Source organism: Xyrauchen texanus, chromosome 38, assembly GCF_025860055.1.
Source record: "Xyrauchen texanus isolate HMW12.3.18 chromosome 38, RBS_HiC_50CHRs, whole genome shotgun sequence".
Classification (NCBI taxonomy): Eukaryota; Metazoa; Chordata; class Actinopteri; order Cypriniformes; family Catostomidae; genus Xyrauchen; species Xyrauchen texanus.
In genome coordinates this window covers 35,700,694-35,717,347 of record NC_068313.1, presented here as the reverse complement: position 1 = coordinate 35,717,347, position 16,654 = coordinate 35,700,694, and the positions used below count along the sequence as shown (strand labels likewise).

Sequence of the window (16,654 nt, the reverse complement as noted above, 5' to 3'; positions counted from 1 at the left end):
GTTCTCACTCTTGAAGAATAGCGATAACGCGCTCAACAAGCCACGCGATTAAATGCACGGATTGACGGTCTCAGATGCGGAGGTTTTCCTTTGAGATTTGAGATTCGTCCTCCGCCATCCAGATTGAATCAAGTCAGTACGCCACCACGAGGACTTTGAGCGCATTGGGAATTGTGCATTCCAAATTGGGGAGAAAAGGGGAGAAAATCAACAACAACAAAAACAACAGCGGTTTGTTCGCTGTCCGATTCTGCATATCGCGGCTCTGTTTTGTGGTCCGTTCTGCATAACATGGTGGCTCATTTTAGCTTATTGCGCTCGGATCTCCCGATGACCAGTCCACCCCTGATCGGCCCCAAAGTGCGTCGGCCCACCGGGAAAATGCCTGATTACCAGTCCAGCCCTGTCTTTAAGTTATCATTAATAATCAGCTCCCCTATGGAGAAATTCTTGGGATTTTTACTTCCAGAACCAAAATGTTGGGCTCTATTTCTGCTTTGTGTTGCATTTTAGGGTGTGTGCACGCTTGTAGTTCAGTTCTCTTGGTCCTCTCAATGGGGCGTGTGGTGAGTTGTGTGTGGATCATGGAGAGTAGCATGAGCCTCCGCATGATGTGAGTCTCCGGGGTGTCATGCACAATGAGTCACGTGATCAGATGCGCGGATTGACGGTCTCAGAAGTGGAGGCAACTGAGACTCATCCTCCACCACCCAGAGGACCTACTAAGTAGTGGGAATTGGGAAAAAAAAAGAATTCAATAAGTGGCACACACCACTTAACAGTAGTGAATAGGGGTTTTTGACAGGGTGGAGGGTGGGGCCGGGTCATGATTCCGCACACCTGGCCCCTAATCGGGCTAATCAAGCCTCAGAGAGGGACAAAGTCCGACTGGAGACTGCAGTGTGAGAGAGAGATTTACGAACAGCTGTCTGACACCTGTGTGTGTCTTTTTGTTTAGTTTTTCATTAAACTATTATTTAACTATCGTCAAGCCGGTTCTCGCCTCCTCCTTTACACTGATGCCAAAATCCGGGAAGGAGGAGGGATGCACCATGGTAGAGTCCTTGCCACTACCATCCACCCCGATGGAGCACGGAGGAGCCCGGCCGCCTGGAAGCGAAGGAACGGCCGCCGACCGCGAGGGGAAGAGGGGCTCCCAATCAACCGGCTGGAGTGGTTACCGCTGCCAGGGGTGGGGGAGACCCCTACCATCCACCAATAACCCTGCGGGATGTTCCGTCCACCAGGGGCCGGAGGTCTGCCTCCGATCCATCCTGGGAGGCATGGCTGTCATCCATTAGAGGGTGGAGGAGTGGCCGAGGACCAAGCTACAGCGTATCAGAGAACTGGTGCTCCGTGTTGGCCTTTCCCTCTCTTTTTAAAATGTTTTGTTAATTTGGAACGATTGCCGTTACGGCGTGTAGGTGCCACATTTTTTTTGTTTCCCTCACCTTGTCCTCTCCCTCATCCAGGTAGATGGGTATGACCTGCTGGCAGATGGGGCGTTAGTCACACCTCTCCCCAAGGGGCTCCCCGGCCTGAGAGAATGAGGGAGGAATGTGACAGGACAGAGGGCGGGGCCAGGTCGTGATGCTACACACCCGGCCCCTAATCAGGCTAATCAAGCCTCTAGAGAGGCCGACTGGAGGCGGCAGTGCAGAGAGAGAGAGATTTACAGGCAGCTGACCGACACCTTTGTGTTTTGTGTGTGTCCTTTTATTTAACTAAATATTATTTATACCTCCTCCTTGCCCATCTAAACCCCCTTTACAGGGTTCTATGGGGAACAAATACACATTAAAAATGATGCAGAGCTGAACCACAGATCTGAAAAGAGCCCAAACACCATATAAAATGTTTAATAAGCTCATATTTTTGTTGTGGTTGTCAGGTGCTTTGACAGATTCCTTCTGCTGTTTAAAGTACTTATGAGATACTTAACCCCAGCTCAAAATATCATGTATTATTTGAGCTGTAAATTTGTTTAAATTAGGTCGTTTTAGGGTTTTAGGGTTTGTTGACATTACCTTGTCATGGCAATAAAGTTTAAAATTGGCTATAACTTTACACAGTCCCATATGTGGGACTGGTGGGCAGTAGTGGCTCAGCGGTTGAGGCTCTGGGTTACTGACCGGTCGGAGGTTCGAGCCCCAGCACCGCCAAGATTCCACTGTTGGGCCCTTGAGCAAGGCCCTTGACCCTATCTGCTCCAGGGGCGCCGTATCATGGCTGATCCTGCACTCTGACCCCAGCTTAGCTAGGATATGTGATATCCCAGTGTATATTCACTGTATATATGCAAAAATATATGTATAATGTGTGACCAAAAATAAAGGCTTCAGAAGTGTTTATTAGGTGATTTTATCACAGTAAAATCATGTTAACACACATATCTATGTCTATACTTTTGAAACAGTGAGTATTGTAACATTTACGGATTGGCACCCATTGACTTCCATTGTAAGCAGGGCTGGACCTGGAAGAGAAATCGGCCCGGGATTTTACATGTCAAATGGCCCAAAACACGTTGAGTGGGGGGTGATCCAAAAGTTCTCTGTCCTTTTCTGCATATCGCACCGGCATTTTGTGGTCCGTTCTGCATAGCGCGGTTGGCTCGTTTTTTCCTATCGCAGCCCATTCGACACGTTTCGCGGCCACCAGAAAAATGCCCGGTATGCCAGATTACCAGTACAGCCCTTATTGTAAGTGACACACTGTAACCCAAATTTTGCTTTTATTTTAAAGAAAAGGAGGAATGAAGAAAAATACATTTTTGTGGTAATCAACATCATGACACAAATGCTGTCGATTGAGCTCAACTTGTATTGAACCTGGAATATTCCTTTAAGAATGTTTAATTTCTTTTTGACTGAAAAAAAGACAAAAATACTGATTAAGAAATATATTCTTTTCAAGTGTAAAAGGCAAAAGAATCATTCGTTTAAAAAACAAAAACTCACCAGTGTTGGCTGTGAGTCAGAATTTCCATTGGCTATTGTCATTTTAGTAAATACAATGTCCGTACTTCATAAGACCACACTGACCATGTTGAAGTTTGGGCAGATTGGACATTTTATGTTTGAGTTCAAACAACTTCCTGGAAAAATGTCTTCATTGCAAAAATTTTAGAGAAAAATCAAAATGGCTGACTTCCTGTTGAATTTAGGGCATGGGTCCCAGAGACTTTTTTGTAGATACACAGGTGTAGTGTAGGTGTAACGTTGCTCCTGAACAGTCCCACCATCTGCCATTGGTCAAACATACAGATAGTCCCTCCCGAAGTCACATCATTGGCTAAGCCAGAATTTCTTTAGAAGCTCAAATAAACAGAGCAATGTTTTGAAACCTACAAATGATTTGTGTTTACTTCACTGGATGGACCCTCTTTATATTAGGGGGCCTTAACTACTATGTACTTAACCATTTACATTTACATTTATGCATTTGGCAGACGCTTTTATCCAAAGTGACTTACAGTGCACTTATTACAGGGACATGATACTTTACAAAACACAAACAGCTCTTGAATCAGCATGTGTCGTTGCGTGTGCTCACTGGCTCTTCACGCTCTTTAAAAGCCTAGTTAAAGGACTTGTAAATATTCAGTACCTGTCTTCCTATCTCAATCAAGATTGAGCCCTCGATTTCTACAGCAGCTTAATGGAATTCAAAGACCCAAATTCTTCCGCAGAGTTGCCTTGGAAACTAAGTTCTTGGGGCTGTTTTTTTCCCCTGTTACCGGAGATGCGCTAGATCAATCAAGCGAATCGTCAGGAAGCTCTCCGGCACACACTCTCCGCAGAGGAAAGACGTCTGTGTCCCAGTTAGTACTTGAATACACACACAATTATTTCTCAGGCAGATTTGGAGGCATTATTAAACTCAGACTCACAGAGCATTGGACGTATTGATTAAAGGCGAGATTTACAAGCTCCGCAGAAGCTTTAGCACACGTATCAATGCAACTATTACATGCACATTCGATTCACTAATTCGGCTGAAATGAAGATTTTCATTAACACAAAGAAGCGGAAAGAAATCTGAATTGAAGTCTTTATTTTCTTTCCTAATGAAGCACATGGGTAGCTGGCATAAACGACATGCTTACTTTTTACCATGAGGTTCTATATGCTAACAATCATGAACTAAAAATAAACATTTGTACAGCATGCATTAACCTTGGTTAATGGTCATTTATAAACATTCTATTGTTCATCATCAGTTCACGTTAGTTCACAATGCATTAGCGAGTGCATACGCCTTTCAATGTAAAATGTATTAGTATATATAGAAATGAACATCAACCAGGATTAATAAATGCTACTAAAGTATTGTTCGTTGTTAGCTAATGCTAAGATATACAAACCTATTGCAAAGTCTTACCAAATGCTTTTGGAAAGTTGACATGTCCTGCGGTGTGACCAGCCTGGTCGCACATACAATTTGGCAAGTGTGTGCCGATTTTTCTTTAGCCGAAATCAGGTATACGTAGACCGAATTTGAAAACACTGCCTCCAGAGGCTAAAGCGGAAAGTGTTTCAGAGCATATAAACAAGTGTGACATCCATTTACGTCCTGGAGAGGTCACCAGAAGGCAGTTGTACAACTGTGGAGTGGTGGTGGTATAGTGAGCACATAACTGGTAATCAGAAGGTTGCTGGTTCGAGCCCCACGGCCACCACCATTGTGTCCTTGAGTAAGGCACTTAACTCCAGGTTGCTCCGGGGGGATTGTCCCTGTAATAAGTGCACTTTAAGTCGCTTTGGATAAAAGCGTCTGTAAATTTAAATGTACAAATAATAGTTTACAGCTGTACAGGGTGTAATGGTGCATTCATGAGGTGTCGAGAGCGTCAAATCGACCGGAAGTCTTTCATTTTCGATGGCAGCCAGCGACTGTCGGTGGCAAGAAGTGGCGCAGCGAGTCTTGGGCGGTGTGGGCGTAAGAGGAAAGTTCAAGTGTGGGCAACATTATGGTAATGAGCTGTGACGCGGTTTGGCGGCAACCTATTGGAATATAGAAGTGCTCCGCTCTAGCGAAGTCTAGAGAACACAACCGTGTAAACTTTGGATCCCACCAAACAATAGTCCCAAAGACAAAATGGAGGAGAAACTGATTATTGCCGTGGCGGGTTTCCCATTTTCTCTTTTGCAGTAAATCAGATCTTTGGCAACACATAATCAGTTGGCGAAAAAAATATTTATTTTGTCTACAACCTTTAAAAGTAACACATTTGGTGAGTCATTTTTGTCAAAACAGAGAGCATAACAACTGTAATGGATCATATTTGGTATTCTTGTATTACTTTGCCATTTCATGTCAGATATAATTGATTACATTCAATTAATTCTACAATAGTCTTGACATACAGTCGTTTTGAAACCTATTGGGTCCTTCAATGTGAATCAATGGGATTTTTTGTCAATATTATCCTCCACCAGACAATTATCGTAAATCTGATGACTTAGATTGACCAACATTATTTGAGATATCATTCATGTGTGTTGCACAAACAGTGCAGATGCATGCCTGGGTTTAATGCTTAGGGTTAAAGATGCGTCACAAACCCTAAGTATGAGCAAAAGTAATAGCGATGATTGACTTAGCATCTATAAATCTTTATACTTAAAGCATTTCACTACACAAGTAAGTCATCGACGATGACGATCTCATTCTGATATTGCATACATCATGAATTCTCACATTTTATTCTGTCATTTGCACTCATGCACAACAGGATGCTACTCTTCAAGAGTTTTCACACATGCCTGAAGTAGTGGTGCACGACGGGCCAGAATGCCAGATAAATAAACACAACAAAAAAGAGTCCCAAATGTCATGGCGTTTGTTAGACATTTCGTAGGATGGACAGCTTGGGAAATGAGCCATCAAATCCAGCATCTTTACACCCTAAGTGGGCGTCTTGATAAACACAGGAAAGATGGAGAGATTACGGAGTGGGAGATGGATGTAGCACCCTAGAGAAATGCCTGGCATGGCAGTTGTAGAGGTTTTGAGTCCCATCGGGGAGTTTAAGGTTATTACACAACAAGCATTTGATGTTTTCTTGCTGAAAACCCTTTCCGAGCCTAACCCTCTGTGCAAAGAAATCAATACAGCTAAATGGGGATCAAAGCCGGTGAACATCAGCCGTAACGCGAGAGCCATCAAACCGGATCCAAAACTGATGGATGTGAATAAAAGGGCATTTTATTCTCTACATGTCCCATCAGGTTTATTGCCACAATTTATAGTACAATTAAGTCGCTCCTACAACTGTCTAATTTTCCACTGTGTGCCTTCAGCTCAGAATCGTTCCAGAGCTCACAGAGCTATTACTCTGAAACTCCACGAATGTTGATTAAGAGCTATCGGAGAGACCATTGTGTCCATGTGAAAGACTTGTTGTTGTTGAGAATACAAACATAAAAACTAACAAGGTCAAGGTTTTTAGTCACATTCAGGAAGTTGCTACAATGAGTTGTAGGAGAACATTATCAAATAAATAGCTTGGTTTCAGTAACACACTGCGTGTTTCAAGCAAAGGTATTGCTGAAACAGGATAATTTAAGGAGTTTACCCATTGGGAATTGATTGGATAGTACCCCGTTCAGCCACAACATTAAAACCACCTGCCTAATATCATGTAGGTCCCCCTCGTGCTGCCAAAACAGCTCTGAACCGTCGAGGCATGGACTCCACAAGACCTCTACAGGTTTCCTGTTGTATCTGGCACCAAGACGTTAGCAGCAGATCCTTTACATCCTGTAAGTTGCGAGATGGGGCCTCCATGGGTTGGACTTGTTGGTCCAGCACATCCCATAGATGCTCAGTCAGATTGAGATCTGGGGAATTTGTAGGCCAAGTCAACACCTTGAACTCTTCATCATGTTCCTCAAACCATTCCTGAACAATATTGTCAGTGTGGCAGGGCGCATTAGCCTGCTGAAAGAGGCCACTGCCATCTGGGAATGCCAATGCCATGTACGTGGTCTGTAACAATCTTTAGGCAGGTGGTACGTGTCAAAGTAACATCCTCATGAATGTCAGTACCCGAGGTTTCCCACCAGAACATTGCCCTGATCATCACACTGCCTCTGCTGGCCTGCCTTCTTCCCAAGGTGCATCCTGGTGCCATCTCTTCTCCAGGTAAACGATGCACATGCACACTTGGGGCCCATGTCGCCGGTTCACCGGTGGTCCTTCCTTGAACCACTTTTGGTAGGTACTTACCACTGCGTACTGGGAACACCCCACAAGACCTGCCGTTTTGGAGATGCTCTGAACCTGTCACAATTTGGCCCTTGTCAAAGTCACCCAGATCCTTACACTTACCCATTTTCCTGCTTCCAACACATGAAATTCCAGAACTGACTTTTCACTTGCTGCCACCCACCCCTTGACAGGTGCCATTGTAATGAGATAATCGGTGTTGTTCACTTCACATGTCAGTGGTTTTAATGTTGTGGCTGATCAAAGTATACAGTAAATACACCGGAGTGGTGGTGGCGTAGTGAGCTAAAGCACATAACTGGTAAGCAGAAGGTTGCTGGTTTGATCCCCACAGTCCTTGAGCAAGGCACTTAACTCCAGGTTGCTCCAGGGAGGGATTGTCCCTGTAATAAGGGCTCTGTAAGTCGCTTTGGATAAAAGCATTTGCCAAATGCATAAATGTCAATGTAAATTGGTCTTTATGTATATAGAGGTTCTTAACTGGTGGGTCGCAACCTAAAAATGGGTTGCATGTATTTTCCTATAGGGTCACAGACAGCAAGAAAAACTATACTGAATGCAAATAATAAAATGCAAACAACCATTTAATTCTGTATGTTTAGCATTACAAAATAAATGCACTTATCAACTTTTAAAATGAAGGAATGCTCCTCAAAAGAAATTTGATTCATTTAATTATTTAGGGCATATGTGCCAAAACGATTTTGGGTGTGGCCAAAAATGACTAATTGGCCTGTATCTTGTGAGAGCAATATCCGAACTTTATGAAACTTGGAACACGTGGACAACAGGTCATCCTGAGGGCACATGCCAACTTTCATAAATTGCCGATGCTAGGAGGTGCAACTGTGATCAAAGAAGTTGAAATGTGAAACCAACAAAATTCCTACCTATTCAAATTTGGTTATTTTGGTCATGTTCTCTTCACATATGCTTGAAGCCCAATAATTACCCTTATTATATTTAAATAAAAAATATTACATTTAGATAAAAAAAAAATGTGTTTTACATTTCTTGAAATAATGTGCACTGATAAATTGTGGTTTTAATGCAATTGCAGATCTACTGTATATGAAACATGAAATCTAATGTGTCCATTCTCTGTGTTTTTGTCGAACTAGGAAGCTGATGCATCATGGAGAGGCTGGTGTTTTGTGTGTTGGTGTTTGGCGTTCTGGTGGAGGCTCAACACTGTCCCGGTCGATGCATCTGTCAGACTATCTCTCCGACGCTCACCCTCTTATGTGCCAAGACTGGACTGCTATTCGTGCCCCCAACCATCGACCGCAAGACCGTAGAGCTTCGCCTGACCGACAACTTCATCACTGCTGTCCGTAGGAAAGACTTCTTAAACATGACAAGTCTTGTGCATCTTACGCTGTCGCGCAATACCATCAGCCAGATTGCTCCACACGCGTTTTTGGGACTCAGGGCTTTGAGAGCACTACACATGGAGGGAAACCGTCTAACTGTCATTCATAGCGACCAGCTAAAGGGTTTGATCAACCTGCGACACCTTATACTGGGCAATAATCAAATTCACCTAATCGAACTGTCCTCCTTTGACGAGTTTGTGTCCACTATTGAGGACTTGGATTTGTCCTACAATAACTTGAGGATATTACCATGGGAGGCCATAGCCAAGATGACCAACATAAACACGTTGACGTTGGACCACAATCTAATTGACCACATTGGCGTAGGGACCTTCACGCTCCTCACAAAGCTGGTACGGTTGGATATGACGTCAAATCGCTTGCAGAAGTTGCCTCCTGACTCTCTTTTCCAGCACGCCCAAGTATTGTCCGACCCAAAGATGTCCAGCTCGTCCAAGCTGACAGTGAGTTTTGGCGGCAACCCTCTTCACTGTAACTGTGAGTTACTCTGGTTGCGTCGATTGACAAGGGAAGACGATCTCGAGACTTGTGCTTCTCCGGAACATCTGATGGACAAGTATTTCTGGTCCATCCAGGAGGAGGAGTTCATCTGCGAGCCACCTCTCATCACCAAGCACCAGGTCACCAAATCCTACGTCATGGAAGGTCAGGGGGTGGCCCTAAAGTGCAAGGCGATGGGCGACCCAGAGCCCGCCATACACTGGCGTTTTCCAGACGGCAAGTTGGTGCACAATAATTCTCGTACAATCCTCTACGAAAACGGCACTCTTGACATCCTCATAACCACTTTGAAGGATAGCGGCGCCTTCAACTGCGTCGCCTCCAATGCGGCTGGAATCGTCACCGCTGCAGTGGAGGTCAACATGATTCCATTGCCCTTGTTTGTGAACAACACTGGTCACATGAGGGAGGCGGACCCGGGGCTCTCTGACATTACCACCTCAACCAAATCTGGTAACAATGACACAAAGCCCCAAACCAAGAGAGTGGTCGTAGAGGAACTGAGCGCCAACTCTGCCGTGATCCACTGGCCTTCGGAACGCCACATTCCTGGAATCCGAATGTATCAGATTCAGTACAACAGCACTGTAGACGACACCCTGGTGTACAGGTGAGGAACTCGAGCATATCTGAGGTTTATTGCATGAATTAAGGGTGTTAGAGTAGATTTGCTAGAAGTCTACAGGGGGCATAAGAAATGGATGCATGTTCAATTTCAGGCTGAAGTGTATAATGATCTGGACAGATACTTATATCCCCAATTGTGCCATTAAACAAAGCTCTTAACCCCATGTTACTCCACCTGGATGGCAATTAGAGTGCTGTCTAATCTATATATCTATATATAAGTCATTAGATAGACCAAGAGACAGATAGTACTGTACGGTAAACAAACAGATGGACGGACAAACGAACGGATGGTCTGTCTGTCTGTCTGTCTGTCTGATGTTCAAACGTGTACCATGTCACCAAGAAAGGATGTCTGTGTGATTCAGTACAGTATTCTAATGCCATCCCCCCGACACTCGGCGCCTGAGACCACGCGTAATGGAATTTAACATCTGCAATGGCAGTGCAGCTAGCAAGCAGTAAAACACTTGTGACATTTATTGCCGCTCACAGAGCTTCACCGCAGGCTACAGGTGCATTACGCCAGAACAATCTCAGAGAATGTGCATCTGCCGAGAGCCGCCCTGCTTTTAAACACAACAACTTCATCTCACTAAGTAACTGAAAAAACACAGAACAGAGCCTGCATTAGACCGTCATTAGACAGTGACATAGCTTTGAATTAAAATGGCTTTCCTTTTTCGATAAAAAATGGGGGAAAACACTGAACGTGAATGAGGCGGAAACAAGCATCTATTGATGACTGCTTTCAAGGACAAACAGTATTTTTCCGGAGGAAGCCGTGAAAGCTTTTGAGGTGAATCAAGCACATTTGCAAGTAAATGCTTTGTGTGTTTGTGAGCGGAGGTTTTAGTGTGCCGGTTCAAGAGAAATACTTCGGAAATCTCTGAATGCCATAGGCACTATGGTACATTTTGATGCCTAATTACTTTATAACCATTACAGGTACAAACCTCATCAGAAGTATTTGAGATGTTGGATAAATATGGACACTGAGCATGTTTACGTGCACGTTCTTACACCGACTATGCGTATAAGGTCATGTAAACACCTTAAACTGTTTTCCTTAATCAGGATAAGGTCGTAAACGGTTTAAGCATTAACCAATCAACACATGACGATTTTTGCCCACTGCCACAGTTTTGTGTTGCATGTAAACATCTTTACTGGGATTCTTACCGGCTCATCAAATGTGCGCAAATGTTCGAGTTTTGACGTCAAAAGCAAAGACAAATCAGATTATTTAAATGTGGTTTTCTTGCGTTATCGGATTTTTTTAATTAGCTGATGTTTGGTGGTTTTCAGTGCATTGGTGTGCATGTAAACACTCTTGTGTTTATAAAAATAGAATATGTTAGATAAATGATTGTCCAGCATTAAATTAATAGAAAAGTATGTCATTTAAAATGCATCAAATGTTTGTATTTGTCAAGCTTAGCCGTTAAGATCATTGAGCTCAGTAACGACTAAACCAGCATTTGGTCCCAAACAAGGCAGACACTATTGATTGAGTGATTGATTGATTGATTGTTTAATATCTGACAAATTAATAAATGTATATGTAATTTAGGCTAAACCTGCATCAGAGCTACTTACAACCTTGGTACCCATTTTGTGCAAAGTTCAATGTATTTATTTAATATTTAATGCAAGATATTGCGAATTCACAGAAATCTTGGTTTTACAATCCATTTATAAATGTACAGAATTTTGGTTACAGGGTTGCGAAACGTTAAACACTTCCTTTCCTTTCTTATTTTAGACCCTATTCATTGGAAGTGGCCACAATGTGTTCACAGTCACCCACAAAGATCTCAAATAGACTGAAAAGGGACGGAGAGAAATCTGCATAATAACAGGTTGCTTAAAGATCAGCTGAATTATTGATAACCCCGAAGACCCCAAAAGTAACTGAAACCAACAATGGGTCGGATATCTCACTGTGAGGTTTAAAGGTCAGACGCAGTCGATGTTAAAAGCCTCTGGAATAGAAAACGGTGGTACGTTAGATTAGTCCACACTTTAAAAAATATATATATTTCAGTCTATTTTTAAGATTTATGCATTTTAATTGTATGAGGAATATTGCGGTGGTGGTTCAGCGGTTAAGGCTCTGGGTTACTGACCAGAAGGTCAAGGGGTTCGAGACCCGGCACCGCCAAGATGCCACTGTTGGGCCCTTGAGCAAGACCTTTGACCCTATCTGCTCTACCCTATTGGCTGATCCTGCCCTCTGACCCCGTCTTAGCTGGGATACTTGTGCAAATGAATAATGTGTGACAAAAATAAAGGCTTCCTCAATTGACGTTAGCATACATGTTTTAACTGAAGTATTAATGCTAAGCCTTTAAACGTTTCAGAAATTGGCCCCAATCACTTCCAGTAAGTGCCTGACTGTAACCTTGATTTTTGCATATTTAAACATAATTTTAAATCCCGGCCATATTTCAGAAATTATGTTCTTTATGAGTAAAACAAAGCTCTTAATTGTCCTAAAATAGACTTCAATTTCTGTTAAGCAAAACATGATTTACTTATTTGTTTTTTCTCATTTGGGAGTGAAATGTGCCCCGGTCGTTTCAACCTTCCTTTTCTTTTAATTTAGGTCAATTAAAATGGTCATTGACAGAAAGAAGCAGTTATAAATGATTTAACATTGAGGAAGACAGCACCCTGCGTTGCTACTTTAAAATATGCGCTACTTGAGCCCCTAATTGCTCGTCAATGGCTGATGAGAACGAGGCCTGGGGACTGATGCAATTTCATCAGCATCTGCGTTAGACTGAAATCGGTTCAGACAAAGTCAAGCCTGCGATTGTCTGCTATAGCAAACATGGGTCGGCAATGCATCAGTTCATTCTGATTCAAGAGATCAACAGCAGACTTCTGATGCTTACCAGACAAATACACAAGCAAATAGACGAGTGAGTGACTGTTTGAACTGAGAGATTGATTTCCAGGGCGTCTCTTGAACCGTCTTGCCACAGATTGAATCTAAAATGCCACTCATTCTCATTGACATAAACATGAAAGGACAGAAACCAATTGATCTTAAGATATCTTCACATTTCGGAGAGATCAAACCAAATACCGTACATTATCTGTGTGTAGTTGCAGTCACAATTGGATCATTCCCAGAGGACTGATTTATTGCTCAGAGGTTGAGGAGATTTAAATGTGTTGTTTCTTTGAAGTATCAACTTTGTCTCAGAATTAATGAAAGCCTGTGTGAGTGTATTTAAACATACTTAATACCTGTGACGTGCACAGAACGGGGGCAGCAGGGGTAGCTCAGCGAGTAATGACGCTGACCAGGACTGGAATGGGAAGAGAAATCGGCCCGGGATTTTACATAGCAAGCTGCCCAAAAGTAGAGTAGGGTGTTGGTGTTCCCTGTCCATTTCTGCATATCGCGCTGCCGTTTTGTGGTCTGTTCTGCATAACGTGGCGGCTCATTTTAGCTTATTGCGGCCCATTTGGCCCATTTCGCGGACGACCCAGCGGACCCCTTGGTTCTCCCGATGGCCTGTCCCCAAGTTGCGTCGGCCCAACGGGAAAATGCCCGGTATGCCAGACTACCAGTCCGGCCCTGACGCAATTTGACCAGGCCTGACCCCTTGAGTCATGAGTTTGAATCCAGGGCATGCTGAGTGACTCCAGTCAGGTCTCCTAAGCAACCAAATTGGCCCGGTTGCTAGGGAGGGTTGTGTCACATGGGGTAACCTCCTCGTGGTCGCGAATAGGGGTTCTCGCTCTCAATGGGGCGCGTGGAAAGTTGTGCGTGGATCGCGGATTCTAATCGAAAGTGATCCTCCCTATGCCCTACTCACTCCGAGGTGTACTCCACTTGAAGTGGGTACTCTGAAGGGAACACGGAATTACTGTATGAATGTGCCCTTTATCCCGTGGAAGGGCCTATTCATCTTCTAGGAACGAGATTTGGAGTGGCGTCCCCTCCCACAGCAGTGCCCTTTGAGGGAGCTAAAATGTCGTTTTGTCGCCCCGGAGCATCGGAGTGGCGTCACAGAGTTTTTTTATTCTGTTTGCATTTCATGAAGTTACAAGTGAAGCGTGACTTCAAACAGAAGATATCTGTTTACAAAGCAACGCCCCACTGAGAGCGAGAACCACATTATAGCGACCACGAGGAGGTTACCCCATGTGACTCTACCCTCCATAGCAACCGGGCCAATTTGGTTGCTTAGGTGACCTGGCTTAGGTGACCTCACTCAGAACGCCCTGGATTCGAACTTGCGACGGTAGTCAGCGTCTTTACTCGCCGAGCTACCCAGGCCCCCAATGTAAGTGCTTTTATAAAATTAAAAGCATCACAATTTTGCTTTTAAACCCTACAAAAATTTTCCCCATTGACTGCCATTGCAAGTGCCTCACTGAAACACAGATTTTTGCTTTTTTTAAGAAGACTCAAAACGACAAAATTATTTTTGTGGTCATCAAGTAACTGTTAATTGTCATGCCACATACTGCTGTCGATTGAGCTTAACTTGTACTGAACCCAGAATATTCTTTCAATGGTATTTAATGCAAATTGAGGGTTGCTTGACTGCAGTTTAAAGGTGCAGTACGTACAATTCAGAAACGCTTGTTATTAGTGACACCTGTGGCCGTTTAGTGAACTGCAGCAGCTACCTGTTGCTCGTGCTCGCGCACACAATCCATAGGGACACGAGTGAGCGAGCACTGACCAAAACAATGACGTCACGTACAAAGAGAGATTGTTTACTACAAACTTTGAGACTAAACTAAAACTACTTAACAGCTAACATAGCATACAGCTACATATTAACGAACTATTCCAGTTTACTGTTGCACTATTGTATGTTTTGTATGTCATATGTTGTACTACGATCGAGTAACCAGCGTATTTGCTTAAATTTATCCTATACACCTGACTTTTATTATAAAGAGAAGATTGTTGAAATTATTCGAAAGTTATGAAGCAAGGTAGCTTGCGATTCGTCAGCGTTAGCAAGCAAGATCAAGTTAGCTAAAATGACACGGATCAATCCTTATGACACTATATTTCACATGCTTTGCAGTTATGTAAGTTTACCTGTCCAATAAGAAGAACGCCAACTCAGGGTCGGTTTTGATCCCCAAAACCGTACGAAGATCCCTCCAGGAATCAAATGTTCACGCTAGTTTTCGCTCGACCACAATCACGTTCCCACTTAGCCAGATGGGATTCAATAGATAAATGTTTTTTTTGCTTTACGTTTTTTTTGTTTGTGTAGGAGTCGGTGTTGTGCTGGGAGTCTGACGTTTGCTGGATTCAAACTCTAAGAGAACGTTACCTAGTGTTGAAGTTTGTTGTCGCTGTTGAATAGCGGAAGAGTGGCGATTACTGTCTGAGCCAAGGCTCTCGGGAGCGCATAAACGTCACATCCTTTGGATTTTCCCGGCAAATCCGACCCCCTCCCTTCGCATAAAAATCAGTCTACAGGCTTTAATAGGCGACCTAGGAAGTCCGGGAAGGGCTCGTTTTTTAAGTTGCGTTACAAGCCGTTCACACATTTGTTACGTACTTTAACTATTTAAAATGTTCTTATAGAGAAGCTCAAAGTTTGACCACTTAGAGTTTTTCCAAGTAGTTTCCTCAGCAATGATGTAAGAGAGAATATATGTGTTCAGATTGAACAATTTGGGATCCAAAATGACACATTTTATTTTCTCTTTCCCTGTCTAGAATGATTCCCTCTGCAAGCAAGACGTTCAAGATAAACGATCTGGCCTCCGGTCGGGAGTACGAGCTATGCGTGTTAGCGGTGTATGATGATGGCATCACGTCTCTTACGGCGACACGCGTGGTGGGGTGCGTTCAATTCCACACGCCGGTGCAGGCCAGTCAGTGCCGCTTCATCCACAGCCAGTTTCTCGGCGGAACCATGATCATCATCATCGGCGGAATCATCGTAGCGTCCGTCCTCGTATTCATCATCATCCTTATGATCCGATACAAGACGTACAGCGGGGCCGATGCGGCGAAGGTGAAAGCTCACGATGGCGTGCAAATGCACTCACAGACGAACGGAAGCAGACTCGGGCGTTCCAGCTCGAAACAGCAGCAGCAGCAGTCGCAACCGAGCGAGGAATGCCCCTGTAGCAGTGAGTCGCCCACAGGGAGGGACTGCAAGGCGCTGGTGCTTCCAAAGATGGAGGAAAAGCAGGAGGAGTTGAAGGTGGAACTCCCGCACCTTTGCGCTGAGAAACCGCCACCCTCTAGACGGGCCAGTTTGAGCGGGCCGCCCTCCGATGACACGCAGACGGACAGCAGCCTCACGGGCTCCACAATGTCCCTGTGCTTGATCGGGCCCAGCACCGGCCCGACGGAACAGCTGCGGCTCAAGGACAGGAAGGGGGCACTGTTGAACATGGGCCTGCTACCCAGTGAGCTTGCCCGGACTCGGCACCGGTTTTCATTCGATGGAGACTATGCTCTGTTCCAGAGTCACAGTTATCCACGACGGGCTCGAACCCGGCTACACAAATCCACCACACAGCTGAACACGGACACGTCGCCCCCTTGCAGTCGCAGGGTGACATTCAGCAGCACAGAGTGGATGTTAGAGAGTACGGTGTGATGGACAGATGACTACACATTATAAACACACGCATGTGCAGATGCGTAAGCCAACTCGTACACACTCATTTTGACAATTCTATATGCAGACCTTGTGAAGTCACATATTGATTCCAACATCAGATGTAACAAGTGTGAATCATAACACAGAAGCTCTGTTCCAAAATCAAGTGAACTGCCTACATAGACAGCATTTCTAGGTAGTGCCGTGATCCTTGATGTCATCCATGATTGCACTACACCAAGCATAGTAAAATATAAATAAACTGTGGTGTATGAAGTGAGGGAGGTA

General features: G+C 44.1%; 1 protein-coding gene across 1 annotated transcript in view; it reads left to right on the top strand.

The window, feature by feature from the left end:
* Nucleotides 1-16,363, top strand: part of LOC127632144 (leucine-rich repeat and fibronectin type III domain-containing protein 1-like) — a 135,698-nt gene extending 119,335 nt beyond the window's left edge. The window contains exons 3-4 of the mRNA XM_052110721.1: nt 8,355-9,741; nt 15,469-16,363. Coding sequence (XP_051966681.1) covers nt 8,369-9,741; nt 15,469-16,363 — 2,268 coding nt within the window. The 5' untranslated portion in view covers nt 8,355-8,368. The remainder of the gene's footprint in view (nt 1-8,354; nt 9,742-15,468) is intronic.
* Nucleotides 16,364-16,654: the final 291 nt, after the last annotated feature.